The 16,491-nt window shown below is 42.7% G+C and overlaps 1 protein-coding gene and 1 pseudogene across 5 annotated transcripts in view; both read right to left on the reverse strand.

The window, feature by feature from the left end:
* Positions 1–809: 809 nt before the first annotated feature.
* Positions 810–10,587, reverse strand: LOC110493261 (annotated as a pseudogene).
* A 2,621-nt stretch (positions 10,588–13,208) lies between these two features.
* Positions 13,209–16,491, reverse strand: part of LOC110494619 (ras association domain-containing protein 5) — a 51,176-nt gene continuing 47,893 nt past the window's right edge. For 4 of the 5 annotated variants that reach the window (XM_036950719.1, XM_036950718.1, XM_036950720.1 and 1 more), the window contains 3 exons: positions 16,136–16,475; positions 15,898–16,013; positions 13,209–15,754 (listed from right to left, as the gene is read on the reverse strand). In XM_036950719.1, the coding sequence (XP_036806614.1) occupies positions 15,611–15,754; positions 15,898–16,013; positions 16,136–16,475 (600 nt within the window). In that variant the 3' untranslated portion in view covers positions 13,209–15,610. The remainder of the gene's footprint in view (positions 15,755–15,897; positions 16,014–16,135; positions 16,476–16,491) is intronic. The other variant, XR_005037085.1, reaches the window with a different exon arrangement.

The following is a 16,491-nucleotide window of genomic DNA, read 5'->3' on the forward strand; positions in this document are numbered from 1 at the left end:
GGCACAACAAAACCTATTCCCCCTCAGCGGACTGATTTGGCATGGGTTCCAAGATCTTCACAAGACTTTACAGCTGCACCATCGAGAGCATCATGATGGTTTGAATCACTGCCTGGTATGGCAACTGCTAGGGGGTAGTGCGTACGGTGATGTACTGTGCGTACGGCACAGTACATCACCGGGGCCAAGCTTCCTGCCATCCAGGACCTCTATACCAGGCGGTGTCAGAGAAAGGCCCTAAACATTTTCAAAGACTCCAGCCTCCCTAGTCATAGACTGTTCTTTCTGCTACCGCACGGCAAGTGGTACCAGAGCGCCAAGTCTAGGTCCAAGAGGCTTCTAAACAGCTTCTACCCCCAAGCCATAAGACTCCCGAACAGCTAATCAAATGTCTACCCAGACTATTTACATTGCTGCCCCCCCCCCCCCCCCCCCCCCACGCTGCTGCTACTCCGTCTATGCATAGCCACTTTAATAACTGTACCTACATGTACTCAATTATCTCGACACCGGTGCCCCCAGCACATTAACACATTGACTCTGTACCGGTACCCCCTGTATATAGCCACACCATTGTTATTTACTGCTGCTCTTTAATAATTTGTTTTTCTTCACTCTTACATTTTTAGGGATTTTCTTAAAACTGCATTGTTGGTTAAGGGCTTGTAAGTAAGCATTTCACCTGTTGTATTTGGCGCATGTGACAAATACAATTTGATTTGTATATATAAGGTCCTACAGTTGACAATGCATGTCAGAGCAGAAACTATAACATGATGTCGAAGGAACTGTCCGTAGAGCTCCGAGATAGAATTATGATGAGGCATATATCTGGGAAACTATTTCTAGAGTGTTGAAAGTTTCCAAGAGCACAGTGCTCTCCATCACTGGGAAATTGAAAAAATAGGCAAGGAGGACCTTGGTTAGGGAGATGACCAAGAACACAATGACCACTCTGACAGAACTACAGAGTTCCTTGACTGAGATGTGAGAACCTGCCAGAAGGACAACCGTCTATACAGCACTTCACCAATCTGGGCTTTATGGTCGGGCTAGGAAGCCACTCCTGAGAAAAAGGCACGACAGCACGCCTGGAGTTTGCAAAAAGGCACGAGAAAGACTCTGAGATCATAAGGCAAAAGATTTTGCGGTCTGATGAGACAAAAATGTAACTCTTTGTCCTGAATGCAAAGCACTATGTCAGGAAAAAAACAGACACAGCTCATCACCTGTCTAACAACATCCCTACCGTGAAGCACGGTGGTTGGCAGATTCATGATATGGGGAGGCTTTTCAGCGGCAGGGACTGGGAGACTGGTAATGCTGGAATGGCTTCAGAACAAGAATGTGAAAGTCCTTGAGTAGCCCAGCCAAAGTCCAGACTTGAATCCCATTGAAAATCTGTGGAAAGACTTGAAGATTGCTGTTCACCGCCACTCCCCATCTAACTTAACAAAGCATTAGAAAATATGCAAGGAAGAATGGGAGAAAATGCCCAAATCAAGATGTGCAGATGATACAGACATACCCAAGACCACTCAAAGCTGTAATCTCTGCCAAAAGTGCTTCTACAAAGTATCGACTCAGGGGTGTGAATACTTATGCAAATGAGATACTGTATTTTGGAGCGTATGGCAAATAAAGTTTGATTTGATTCTATTTGCAAAAAATAAAATACATGTTTTCACTTTGTCATGATAGGGTGAGAAATGGGTGAGAAAATCTATTTTGAATTCAGGTAGTAACACAACAAAATATGAAATAAGTTAAGGGGTATGAATACTTTCTGAAGGTACTGTATATGTGGTGTTCAGTTAGTATTAGTGTTTAGTGCTCACTTCTTAGCCATTTACACATGTGCAGTATTTACATTAGACAACCATGAACTGAAGTGAGGACAGCAACAACGTTCCTAGTGTGTGTACGCACATTGCTTGGTGCATATCTTCATAAAGCCTGGTCACGCACTGATGATTCTGTGAGGGTCCAAGGTTGATGTCACTGGAGTCTGCTGATCAAAGCTGATAAGCAATTTGAGGAGACAATATTACTGTGCTAAATGGTTTGAATTACACAATGCCATGTTCATTGATTAGATTGATTGTGGAAGGGACAAATAATAGCGAACTAAGCTATACAATAATAAACCATCACAAACCACTTAATTTAGTGAAAATAAGTAACTGGAAAATATATATTAAAATATACCTGACTACAACTATCCATGTCTCTCCTGTTTTCCATGTCTATGGAGGTAGTAGAGTCAACAGCTTTTGAACATAAATGGATTATTCATTGATTTATACCATCAAAATAACAGAAGTTATCTTAAATACTACTGAATTGGAACTCAGACACTCGCTGCTAGAAATGAATATAAACCTTAGTAGTAAACAACAGACTCCATTTAACCGTTAAATAAACAATTCAGAAGCTTTACATTTGCAGTGATCTTAGGTAGGTAGGCTATGCTATTCTGTTGTGATAATCGATGACCTACAGTTTGCTTTCAAGTCTCAGACTAATAGGTCAATTTGGTCAAGTCGTATGTCAAATTGAAGAGAAAATAGTGTACATTCACAGAGAAGATTCTTGCGTTATGTAAAGAGCAATACATGTATTCATGCTGGTGCTGGGCATCCAGGGAACTGACGCAAACTCGTTTGAACGCAACTGGTATTATCACTGTATACAGGTATTAATCACACCCACATGGTGGCATGTACAGAGCATTGATATGCTTAAACTACTTGTCAAATTCACGGGTGCATTCACCAAGAGGGCCCAGGAATTTTATAATGTAGTCTAGTTGTCTCAACATATTTCCTTTTGAAACATTAAATCAAACTGGATATATTATTTTACACATATGTATGCATGTTGGATTGGAACCTGTGCTATGGTCAGATGACATGAAAATAGAGCTCTTTGGCCCCTCACACCAGGGGTGGGTTTGGCATCGAAAGAAGGATGCATATGCAGAAAATAATCTCATACATACTCTAAAATACAGTGGTGGATCTTTGATGTTATGGGGCTATTTTGCTAGACATTTTAGCCAAAAACCTGGTTGCCTCTGCCAGGAAGTCAAAACTTGTGGATCTTCGAGCAAGACAACCCCAAGCACACTTCAGGATCCACAAAGTAATGGTTAACAGACAACAACAAAAAAAATCAACCTTTGGCATTAGCCATCTCAGTCTCCAGACTTGAACAACATTAAAAACCTATTGTTTGAATGGAAGAGGGCAGTCTATAAACACAGACTAAAGGATATAAAGGATCTGGAAAAAATGTATGGAGGAATGGTCTAAGATCCCTCCCAATGTGTTCTCCAAACTCATAAAACATGTTAGTGAAATTGTTCAGCTCCATAATCCTCGCAAGGGGAGTGCGCCGGAGTATTGATTACTTGATAAATATCAAAATATCTTTCTCTGAGCAATTGTGTAGTTAAATAAAGGCTTAATTTAAATACAAATAAATATATTTATTTGTAAAAACTTTCCCATTTATTTTGAGCATAAAAATACCTGTACTGAGATATATTGTTTGTAATGAAGGGTGCCAATAACTGTGGACCCGAATGTATATCAAAACTGTTTAACAAGTGATTAACACATTTCCTTAAAAAAATTTAATTGATTTAGTGGGTAGTAGGGTATTGGAGGCTATTTTGTAAATGACATCACCGAAGTCGAGGATTGGTAGGATGGTCAGTTTTACAAGGGTATGTTTGGCAGCATGAGTGAAGGATGCTTTGTTGCAAAATAGGAAGCCAATTCTAGATTTAACTTTGGATTGGAGATGTTTGATGTGGGTCTGGAAGGAGAGTTTCAAAGCAATGCAGAAGATGGCGAGGAAGAGATTACAAATAAGAATCAATTATTTCCTCTTGAAACAAAAATCAACCAGATAACATGAAGCATAAGCAATCTCATACAGATAAGGAAATTGAGAACAATTAATCTACAATCTTTCATCCTGGTTCTCATGCAAAGTTAAAAACATTGTTAAAAAGCACTACATTCCCAACTTCAATAAAAGAAAATGCTCATAGTGGGGCAAAATGAAACACTGCATTTGATTTGTAAATTCTTTTAAATTATTTTCTTCCATACTTCCTACTAAAACAAGTGCAATTACATTTTTGGAAGTCAACCTGGATTGGGAGCAGGACAAGGATTTAGAGCATGAGGGGGAGCGAGAGACTGAGTGCATGGCGGGGTACTTCGATTTGTGATGGTCTTCTTGTGGGGAGGGAGACTTGGAGGCGGACTTGGCACACTCTGTTTCCATTCTCTGTGGGGGTCGGGGAGCGACTCTGGGACTTCTTGCTGACAGACTTCTCTTTGGAGTGGCTTCTGGATTCCTGCTCAGACTAGACTTTAGACTAGCTCTTGGAGCGAGACATATGGGCGTCGGAGTGAGAGCTGGATTTGAGGCTCACTGAGCGGCTACAAGACTTGTGGGAGTGAGAACAGGACTTCCTGGTGCGAGAACGTGAGCGGGACTTGGAACGGGATTTGAGTGACTTGGAGAGGTGGGAATTCCCGGATCTAGAACGTGATTTCTGGTTGGACCTGGAGCGAGAGCGGTGTGTACTACGAGAGTGTGACCTGTGGAGAACAAACACACAAATTAAAACTAGTTGTGTTACAATGACATTTCCTCTCTGGGATAAACTAAGTATTCATCTATGTAGATAATCCAGCCATGTGAAGTGGAGTTTTCTTACCGTAAGCGAGACCTGGAGTGGCTGCCAAAACTTCTGCTCCTGCTGCGAAAGTGACGTCTGCTATGAGACCTGGGAGATCAAACACATTGTAAGCCTGGATAACTAATCAGCTTTGGTACTAGAAAAACAGCAAATTAAACATATCAACCCTTCCACAGGAGGGCCATAAGGACCCAACGGCTGCCTTATGTGGTAGGCCCAGGACTATCCTGACCAGGAGCAGCTGCCAGAGTAGGAGCGTCGGTGGCAAGGCTTGTCCTCCACCAGGCAGATCTTCCTCCCGTCGATTTTGGTGCCATCCAGCATGTCCAGGGCCCTCATGTCCGAGCGGGAGCAGAACTCAATCACCCCCTCGTTGGGCCGCTCCTTATGAGCGTCGGCATATGTCACCTCAACCAGCCTGGTGCATCAAGTCCTGTCAATCAAAAATATATTGTATAAATTAATAACAGGCACATTTTTTTGTTGTGCTTGAAACAAATAACTTGTTCTGACCCGTTTTCAGAGAAAGATGGAGACTTGACACACAGTGCTCACCTTTAGGTCCTGCCAGCTGCACCGACTGAAGAGGCTGTCCACAATAAGGCGGTACTCTGTGCGTACAGGTGGCCAATACGTATCCCAGCCAGTGGGGCTTTGGCTGCTGTAACCACTACCGTCTTTAAAAGAACACGAACAAGACCGTCAGTCAGTATGGCACAGTGGGGATGAAAACTCATAGGGTCTACTAGAACTGGTCCTTGCACTTTTATTCCTATGTGGACCGAATTATTTTATTTCACCTTTATTTAACCAAGTAGGTCAGTTGAGAACAAGTTCTCATTTACAACTGTGACCTGGCCAAGATAAAGCAAAGCAGTGCGACAGAAACAACAACACAGTCACACATGGAATAAACAAGCGTACAGTCAATAACACAATAGAAAAAAAGAAAGTCTATATACAGTGTGTGCACGAGGTAAGGCAATAAATAGACCATTACAATTTAGCAAATTAACATTAGCAAATTAACACTGGAGTGATAGATGAACAGATGTGCAAGTAGAAATACTGGTGTGCTGAAAAGTAAATAAAAACAATATGGGGATGAGGTAGGTAGGTAGATTGGGTGGGCTATTTACAGATGGGCTATGTACAGCTGCAGTGATCGGTTAGCTGCTCAGATAGCTGATGTTTAAAGTTAGTGAGAGAAATATAAGTCTACAGCTTCAGCGATTTTTGCAATTCGTTTCAGTCATTGGCAGCAGAGAACTGGAAGGAAAGGTGGCTAAAGTAGGTGTTGGCTTTGGGGATGACCAGTGAGATATACCTGCTGGAGCGTGTGCTACGGGTGGGTGTTGTTATGGTGACCAGTGAGCTGAGATAAGGCGGAGCTTTACATAGCATAGACCAAAAGATGACCTAGAGCCAGTGGGTCTGGCGACGAATATGTAGCCAGGGCCAGCCGACGAGTGTACAGGTCGCAGTGGTGGGTGGTATATGGGGCTTTGGTGACAAAACAGATGGCACTGTGATAGCAAACTGGATGCAGTCTGAGTAGAGTGTTGGAGGCTCAGTTGTAAATGGCATCGCCAAAGTCGAGGATCAGTAGGGTAGTCAGTTTTACAAGGGTATGTTTGGCAGCATGAGTGAAGGAGGCTTTGTTGCGAAATAGGAAGCCAATTTTAGATTTAATTTTGGATTGGAGATGCTTAATGTGAGTCTGGGAGGAGAGTTTACAGTCTAGCCAGACACCTAGGTATTTGTAGTTGTCCACATATTCTAAGTCAGAACCGTCCAGAGTAGTGATGCTAGTCGGGCGAGCGGGTGCGGGCAGCGAACGGTTGAAAAGCATGCATTTAGCTTTACTAGCGTTTAAGAGCAGTTGGAGGCCACGGAAGGAGTGTTGTATGGCATTGAAGTTCGTTTGGAGGTTAGTTAACACAGTGTCCAAGGAAGGGCCATAAGTATACAGAATGGTGTCGTCTGCGTAGAGGTGGATCAGGGAATCACCCGCAGCAAGAGGGATATCGTTGATATACAGTGCCTTGCGAAAGTATTCGGCCCCCTTGAACTTTGCGACCTTTTGCCACATTTCAGGCTTCAAACATAAAGATATAAAACTGTATTTTTTTGTGAAGAATCAACAACAAGTGGGACACAATCATGAAGTGGAACGACATTTATTGGATATTTCAAACTTTAACAAATCAAAAACTGAAAAATTGGGCGTGCAAAATTATTCAGCCCCCTTAAGTTAATACTTTGTAGCACCACCTTTTGCTGCGATTACAGCTGTAAGTCGCTTGGGGTGTCTCTATCAGTTTTGCACATCGAGAGACTGACATTTTTTCCCATTCCTCTTTGCAAAACAGCTCGAGCTCAGTGAGGTTGGATGGAGAGCATTTGTGAACAGCAGTTTTCAGTTCTTTCCACAGATTCTCAATTGGATTCAGGTCTGGACTTTGACTTGGCCATTCTAACACCTGGATATGTTTACTTTTGAACCATTCCATTGTAGATTTTGCTTTATGTTTTGGATCATTGTCTTGTTGGAAGACAAATCTCCGTCCCAGTCTCAGGTCTTTTGCATTTGACTCCATCAGGTTTTCTTCCAGAATGGTCCTGTATTTGGCTCCATCCATCTTCCCATCAATTTTAACCATCTTCCCTGTCCCTGCTGAAGAAAAGCAGGCCCAAACCATGATGCTGCCACCACCATGTTTGACAGTGGGGATGGTGTGTTTAGGGTGATGAGCTGTGTTGCTTTTACGCCAAACATAACGTTTTGCATTGTTGCCAAAAAGTTCAATTTTGGTTTCATCTGACCAGAGCACCTTCTTCCACATGTTTGGTGTGTCGCCCAGGTGGCTTGTGGCAAACTTTAAACAACACTTTTTATGGATATCATTAAGAAATGTCTTTCTTCTTGCCACTCTTCCATAAAGGCCAGATTTGTGCAATATACGACTGATTGTTGTCCTATGGACAGAGTCTCCCACCTCAGCTGTAGATCTCTGCAGTTCATCCAGAGTGATCATGGGCCTCTTGGCTGCATCTCTGATCAGTCTTCTCCTTGTATGAGATGAAAGTTTAGAGGGACGGCCAGGTCTTGGTAGATTTGCAGTGGTCTGATACTCCTTCCATTTCAATATTATCGCTTGCACAGTGCTCCATGGGATGTTTAAAGCTTGGGAAATCTTTTTGTATCCAAATCCGGCTTTAAACTTCTTCACAACAGTATCTCGGACCTGCCTGGTGTGTTCCTTGTTCTTCATGATGCTCTCTGCGCTTTTAACGGACCTCTGAGACTATCACAGTGCAGGTGCATTTATACGGAGACTTGATTACACACAGGTGGATTGTATTTATCATCATTAGTCATTTAGGTCAACATTGGATCATTCAGAGATCCTCACTGAACTTCTGGAGAGAGTTTGCTGCACTGAAAGTAAAGGGGCTGAATAATTTTGCACGCCCAATTTTTGATTTGTTAAAAAAGTTTGAAATATCCAATAAATGTCGTTCCACTTCATGATTGTGTCCCACTTGTTGTTGATTCTTCACAAAAAAATACAGTTTTATATCTTTATGTTTGAAGCCTGAAATGTGGCAAAAGGTCGCAAAGTTCAAGGGGGCCGAATACTTTAGCAAGGCACTGTATGTACAGAGAAAAGAGTCGGTCTGAGAATTGAACCCTGTGGTACCCCCATAGAGACTGCCAGAGGTCCGGACAACAGGCCACTAGCTCCCTAACACGATTGTACTAATGAGTGATGTGGTCTAACATTGCCTTGGTAGAGGTAGTAACACATTCAGCCAATGTCCATCTGAGCATCAAAGCAGTCACAGGGAATGGACAGCATTCCTGCTCAATGCATACAAGCTCAAGAAGAGAAATGCCTATTTCCTTCATTCAACCTCAATTTAACATTTATTTAGCTGTATAAAATACAAAAAAAGTAAACATCACATCAACCAAACAACAATACTAAAAAGGGGGGGTATCTACGACTACCAAGTGATACCATAGAAGCTGACAGAAATCTAACACTGTACAGATATCCTATGACTTACAATGGATGCAAAGGGCTCTCTTGTTTAACAGTCAGCTAACATACGCCAACATGTTTTTTGGGCTTTAACCTTTTGCGATATTTCTTTTTTAAACAGAAAAACCAATGGGATTCCTCACCATCACCTTTGTCTATTGGCAAAAGGCTGCCGTCATCATGGCTTCCGGTAAGGTCAACCAAGAGGTCATACGTCAAAGGTCACACACACATTAAGGTGAAAGCCAAGGCAAAACGGGACAGGCAGTCATCTTAACCAGTCATCTTAGCCTCAAGGGATACGAACTCATGCCCGCAGTGGCCTCTTTCAAATTGAAACATGAAGGACTTTGTTAATGTTGATGTCAAATTTTATACTGAACATATTGCATCGTCATATATCCTTTAGTTTACGTCATAGCTGGGCTGTTTACAATCCCAATAAAGTAAAGCAACACAGCTGAAATGTAAACACCACATCTAAACACCCCCAACCCAAACCGTATGTGTTCAACAACAGCATCAAATTGTGTTTTTCACGGGATAAAAGATCAGCAATGGCTTGAGAGGAAATTTCAGCAAACAAGACACTGCATACATACGAAACACTTTCTAATATTTAATGAAGCTGCAAGTAAGCATTTTGTTGGATGGATGGATAACATGCGTACCCGTACATATGACTAATACAACTTGAAACAATGTTGTGCTTGATTCAAATTGAATTTATACGGCTACAGAGGTATTATTTCAGTGGGCCTCCAAATTGCAAGCCACAGAGAATAATCTAGTATCATTGGAAGAGCTATCGAAGTGTTGTGTTCATGACTTTACTGCCCCCTGCTGGAACTCCCCGTCATCATACCTGAGAAAAAAGTCTAATGTGATGCATTTATACAAATGTATAGAGTACTCTTACTACGTCCAGCTCCGCCACTATAAACCCCCACCACCACGGCCCCTGCGTGGACCACGAGCGTGCTCAATGATGACTCGTTCTCCGTCGGCGTCACGCGTGTCATCGAACTCCACAAAGCCGTACCTGCAAAACTAGATTGTGCATGAGCGAGAAGACGGAGCAGTGCTGACGACGGGTCAGTAGGTCTACTGTGTTGGCTAAATGTCAACAACAACAGCGGACAATCTAGCTACTACAGTCAGCAGTCGCCATTTCGCCCATGTTAGCTAGCTACCTTAACTTACTCATTCTTCAGATCAACCTCCAGTAACCACTAAAAAACATATGGATGTCTTCCTCACGAACATGACAACTCAATATGCCGACGTACTTACGCGGCAATATTTGTAATAATATCCCCGAGTTTTTCAAGCTAATCGTAAAGTGTTCGTTCAATTATTATTCTTCTATGGTATTAGGGGGTCTGGAAATAAGTGTTAGGGGTGCATTCTGCCACCTACTGTACGGGTGGTAAACTATAGAAAACATACCCATTGTATGAAAGGGGCGAAAAAACGACATCACCCAAAATACAAAAATAGAGACATTCAGTCACATTCCACTCCTTCAGTCACATTCCAATTCAAGACATCCCTACACAGGCTCAACCCAAAAAGCGTTCTGCTGCACATTTTCTCCGATTGTTTCTTCTTATGTGCTGTGCAGTTTATGAGCATTGCAATAAATGCTACAAAGTCTACCCTTTTCACATGTAATATATCCAGGGGAGAACGACTGCCCTCTCTCATTGAAGTCACGGAAGTTCAAGGCCGACCGTGGTACTGCATGCATTGTTAGCAGAAAACAGGTTCGCCCAAAATAGTGAATGGAAAAAATGTTTAGAGGACACTCGTGGTACCAGCTGATGTATGTCTTTGAACCGATTATTTTAGAATTGCACACATAAGAAGTTATAAGGATAATTTAGTTGCTAATGGCAGCCTGCATCACCCCGGACGGCCTTCAACTTGAGTTATGTATGTGTAACGGATGTGAAACGGCTAGCTTAGTTAGCGTGGGCGCTAAATAGCGTTTCAATCAGTGACGTCACTTGCTCTGAGACCTTGAAGTAGTAGTTCCCCTTGCTCTGCAAGGGCCGCGGCTTTTGTGGAGCGATGGGTAACGATGCTTCGAGGGTGACTGTTGATGTGTGCAGAAGGTCCCTGGTTCGCGCCCGGGTATGGGCGAGGGGACGGTCTAAAATTATACTATATACTACTATATATGCCATGTTCAAAACGACTGGAAACTCTGAAATCGGAAACTTCCGACATCAGTGTGTTCAAGGCAACTGGGACCTTGGAAAAAAACTAGCTCTGAGTGGGGAAAAAAACTCTGAATTCCAAGTCGGAAACTCTGGCATCTTTCTAGATCTCAGACTTTCTGGCCTTTTTTGAGTTCCCAGTTGTCTTGAAAGCAACATTGCTCAATGAGAGGAGGCAGCACAGAGCTAGCCTGGAACATCACTTCCTGGAGTAGCTCAAACTGCGCATGTTATTTCTCCATGAGATGCCATCTTAACTGACTTAATTTGGCTTCAATGTGCTATTAAGTTTTCACATAGGAATGAATGGTGTCACGTGATTGATGTCTATTCATAAATACCATCATTAAATATATCAGGATCCTCATTGCTGAGGAAAAAAAACAATAATTGGTGCAGTCTCAATTACCATTGCGCCTTCAACGCCACCACTCGCTTCTTCCACTCTTCTCACCAGCTCCAAACAACCTGTCTCCTTCACACTAACAAGGCAATCCAGGGACTCAGGCGCATGCTCACCACCACAGTTGCAGCATATAACCTCAACTGGCATACGATATTCTCATGCACAAAAGCTCTTACAGGTTATCTCATAAAGCCTGACTCATCAAAAAAACAATACTATGGACGAAGTGGGTTTCCTTACTCCATCCACTATACAGGTCAGTCAACGTTCACCAATCACTTCACCTCCTTCTTCAGGAATATCATCTGCATCCACTTCATGGCAACCCAAGAGATAACCTCTTTAAGAGGCGCCCTGCTATAAAAATCCATACACAAAACACACAAAACATTCCATACGCAAAACATTCCATACGCAAAACATTCCATACGCAAAACATTCCATACGCAAAACATTCCATACGCAAAACATTCCATACGCAAAACATTCCATACGCAAAACATTCCATACGCAAAACATTCCATACGCAAAACATTTCATACGCAAAACATTCCATACGCAAAACATTCCATACGCAAAACATTCCATACGCAAAACATTCCATACGCAAAACATTCCATACGCAAAACATTCCATACGCAAAACATTCCATACGCAAAACATTCCATACCCAAACATTCCATACGCAAAACATTCCATACGCAAAACATTCCATACGCAAAACATTCCATACGCAAAACATTCCATACGCAAAACATTCCATACGCAAAACATTCCATACGCAAAACATTCCATACGCAAAACATTCCATACGCAAAACATTCCATACGCAAAACATTCCATACACAAAACATTCCATACTCAAAACATTCCATACTCAAAACATTCCATACTCAAAACATTCCATACTCAAAACATTCCATACGCAAAACATTCCATACGCAAAACATTCCATACGCAAAACATTCCATACACAAAACATTCCATACACAAAACATTCCATACTCAAAACATTCCATACGCAAAACATTCCATACGCAAAACATTCCATACGCAAAACATTCCATACGCAAAACATTCCATACGCAAAACATTCCATACGCAAAACATTCCATACGCAAAACATTCCATACGCAAAACATTCCATACGCAAAACATTCCATACGCAAACATTCCATACGCAAAACATTCCATACGCAAAACATTCCATACGCAAAACATTCCATACTCAAAACATTCCATACGCAAAACATTCCATACGCAAAACATTCCATACTCAAAACATTCCATACGCAAAACATTCCATACGCAAAACATTCCATACTCAAAACATTCCATACGCAAAACATTCCATACGCAAAACATTCCATACGCAAAACATTCCATACGCAAAACATTCCATACGCAAAACATTCCATACGCAAAACATTCCATAAAAAAATATTTGAGGCGCAAAGCGCACTTCTCCTGTTACCGCGAACACACAAAAAAATATATACTTATCTATAGTATAAATAATACAGTTGACTTTCTCTCCAACTCTGCTTTTGAATGAGCACACCTCTGGAGCACACAGAAAACCATTTGGGACTTAATTCATGGAAAGGAAACTAAAAGAGGCCTTTAGAAGGAGCTGGTTGAACTCTGGGGAGTTGCAGAACCACCTCCGACAGAGAGGAAGCTGGCCTGGCGACTACATAAACAGGGACATAAGCCAGCAGCTCAGAGTGAACAGCACACATGAGATATGATATGAGTGTACCCAGGGGACAGAAAACAGTGAGAATGAACTCTTAAAGGAGACGAGGGAGACTCATTAAAGGATGACATTTATTTAATTCTTCATTTTTTTTTACAGATATCTATATACACATCTGATTCTTCAGATAAACCAAACTAAGAGATTATTGGAAAGCATTGATTGCCCACATCCTCTGACACTTAACACCAAGCCGAAGGGGGTGAACCATAAAATAAATAACACACACACAAAGACACACACACACAATCTTATGGTTTCCATCGTTGACATGTAGTCTGGTCTCAGATCTGTTTGTGTGGCTTCTATAAGCCCTGTGAGGGCAGGAATAAAACAGGCTTGATGAAGGGACTCAGCATCAGGAAGGCATGTGCTTTTGGACGATGAGAGAGACTGACTGGAATAGATATGAACTATCATATAACATTTATACCTTTATCTTCAGCCCAGACGCACACACCAATTCAACTAACAATAGTTATAATCAATAATAATAATTTGTCCTCCAATGTATACATTTGCATCACACTCAGATAAACATTAATTGTATGATCAATTTCCCTTAAAAAATGAATGAAAAAAGCACAAATTTCATGCTCCTTCTCTTGGATACTATACAGACTGGCAGACCAATCTGTGGGCAGAATTAGTGTGCAAAAAAGTTTTTTCCTACAATACGTCATCTTTTCAGTCAGGCATATCCCACGGCCCCTGTCCCTTTTAACTTTGGTGTGATCACCAGAATGGGGTTTCTCAGCTCAATGAACTATAGGAACAGGAGTTTTTCCTAACTACATGAACTGACCAGGAACAACTACTGGCAGATGACATTTTGACCCTCAATCAGTGTTTGAGCATCAGTTCCTCATTCACTCGGTCCTGTAACAGTCGGCTCAGTAGCAGGGCTTCAGGGGCCCGTCACAGCAGCACAGAGTGGCTGGCTCTAACAGGCCTCTAACAACAGTAGCTACAGCTGCATACCTTCTCCACAGACACTGGGAACAGCAGCAAAGCAGTCTCCCATCAGGAGAAATGTACATTTCCAGGTTAGGGGTCAGGAGATAAAGGTCAGAGGTTATTGATGAGGGAAGGGTGAAGAGTATATGAAGAGTCAAAACATCAACTGTTTGTAATTGCTTCAAACTCCAGCAGACGATTCATGCAATGAAGGAATCTACTGATTGTTTACATACGGTATGCTTCTGTAGGATGGGTGAATGAATAACAGGTACAGAAGACATAGCTTCTGTAGGATGGGTGAATGAATAACAGGTACATAAGACATATGTCTCTGTTTATGTGAATGTAGTCAGGGTACTCAATGGCTATCTGAAGAGACTAGTGTCTATGGGAATAGCATCTATTTATGATATACACATATATCTGCACAACACCTCCCACACTAGCATGGTTACCCAGGTAGATGGAGATTATCTATTGTATATACGTCTATCTGCACACCTCCCACACTAGCATGGTTACCCAGATAGATGGAGATTATCTATTGTATATACGTCTATCTGCACACCTCCCACGCTAGCATGGTTACCCAGGTAGATGGAGATGCAGGATTAAGTGAAAGTTAGCCGCCTGAGATAGAGGGGTTATTTCAGCGCTGGATAAATAAATTAGGATAGAGAGCTCAGGTCTTCTTCTGTTGCTTCCTTAGCTCAGCAGAGCAGTTCTATGAGAAACACTGGTGTACATCCCTGGGACTGACATGAGAGGAGTCTGAAGATGAAGACGAACATAGCTTTACCCCAGCATCTCAACCCTACTTCCCAACCCAAGCATACCCACCCGTCTCCTACCCTCCTAACCTACCCTCGACCCTGGACAGAAGGCATGCAGGGACAACCTGAGAGTTGATATCGTAAACATCAAGTAATGGAACATTCCAAATGATCCATCCACCATGGAGCGTTGTTTTGAATGGTAATGTCTGTTCTAGTCCATCTGAATCTTTATGCAGGGGTGCTGGGGCAGATAGAGCAGGGAGAGACTCATGCCTTAGTAAATACATAAGTAAGTAAATAAGTAACACTTGCAGCAGCAGCAGTATAATCTTAAAAACATAATCAGACCAAACTGAGATTCAATGTAACATTAGGAGACCCATCAGGTCACATTGTCAGACCAAAATGAGATATCTGAGCCCAGAGGGTCCGTCAGTTCATCGTGTCTTTCACCTCCCAGGGAAACACTGATTATGTTCCAGAATCCTGCCCACTCGCCCTTTAAATCAGTCCCCTTTTCCCTTTCCATGCTTTCTCAAGCCCTCCTCTCTTCTCAAGGGGGGTGAGGAGGAGGGATGGAGGGGGGCTGACCGTGTAATGAGGGGAGAATAGTAGTCTGTGAGCTTCAGTGGTCTCCTGTCTCTCCCTGGGTCAACAGAAGGGTGAGGGTTGAAGGGTCAGGGTGAGAGATTAGGGATGAGGGATCAAGGGTGAGGGATCAGGGTTTATGCTCGCATAGTGCCTTCTGCAATCTCTGTCGGTAAGCTGTGAATCTCTGCTCCACCAATCGCACACGCTCAGTCTCCTCCTTCTCCAGAATCACCAGGAAGTTCTGCAGCTCAGGAACTGAAAACGCATGCCACTGAGGAAGAGAGAGAGAAATAGAGAGAGAGAGAGAGAGAGAGAAAGAGAGAGATGTATTAGTGATATTAAAGAGAATGCTTTTAGGACACACAGTATATGTGCATATGTGTATGTGTGTGTGTGTGTGTGTGTTTGTCTTACCTCCACCTCTCCGGTCTCATTCTCCTTGAGGACAAAGCTGAGCAGCTCAGGGTCTGGCCCTGCCACCAGTCTCAGACAGAGAGGACACTCCACCAGAGGAAGTTTCTGGAACAGATCTGCTTAGACACACAGCAAAGGAAAGACACATCAGGTTCCACGTCCAGGCTATTAGCATATTATCAGATATCTTCAGACCTACACTCAGTAGGACCAGAAAGTATATGTGTATATAACTCACCCTGTCCATCGCGGTATGTCTGTCTGTACAGGGCAAACTTGCGTGGGTTATCCAGCACCATAAACTTCTTCAGCAGGCCCTGTATGACCTCCCTGACTGTGGTAGTACTACTGATGTGGAGTTGCTTCACACAGTCACTGGGAAGGTAGAACGACGTCCGCTTGTCACTCAACCCCGCTCCCTCTCCCTCCTGGCCCTCTGACACCGTCATTGGTCGACCGCGTCTGTCTGGCTTGCCTGACAGTTCCTCTAATCCCGCACCCTCCACAGCAAGCACCGTGACTGGCCGACTCAGCCTGAGGTGGACCTTAATGAAGCCAGTGTACAAACCATCAGCAGCCTGAGTGCGAGAGAGA

This window comes from Oncorhynchus mykiss, chromosome 17 (assembly GCF_013265735.2).
Source record: "Oncorhynchus mykiss isolate Arlee chromosome 17, USDA_OmykA_1.1, whole genome shotgun sequence".
Classification (NCBI taxonomy): domain Eukaryota; kingdom Metazoa; phylum Chordata; class Actinopteri; order Salmoniformes; family Salmonidae; genus Oncorhynchus; species Oncorhynchus mykiss.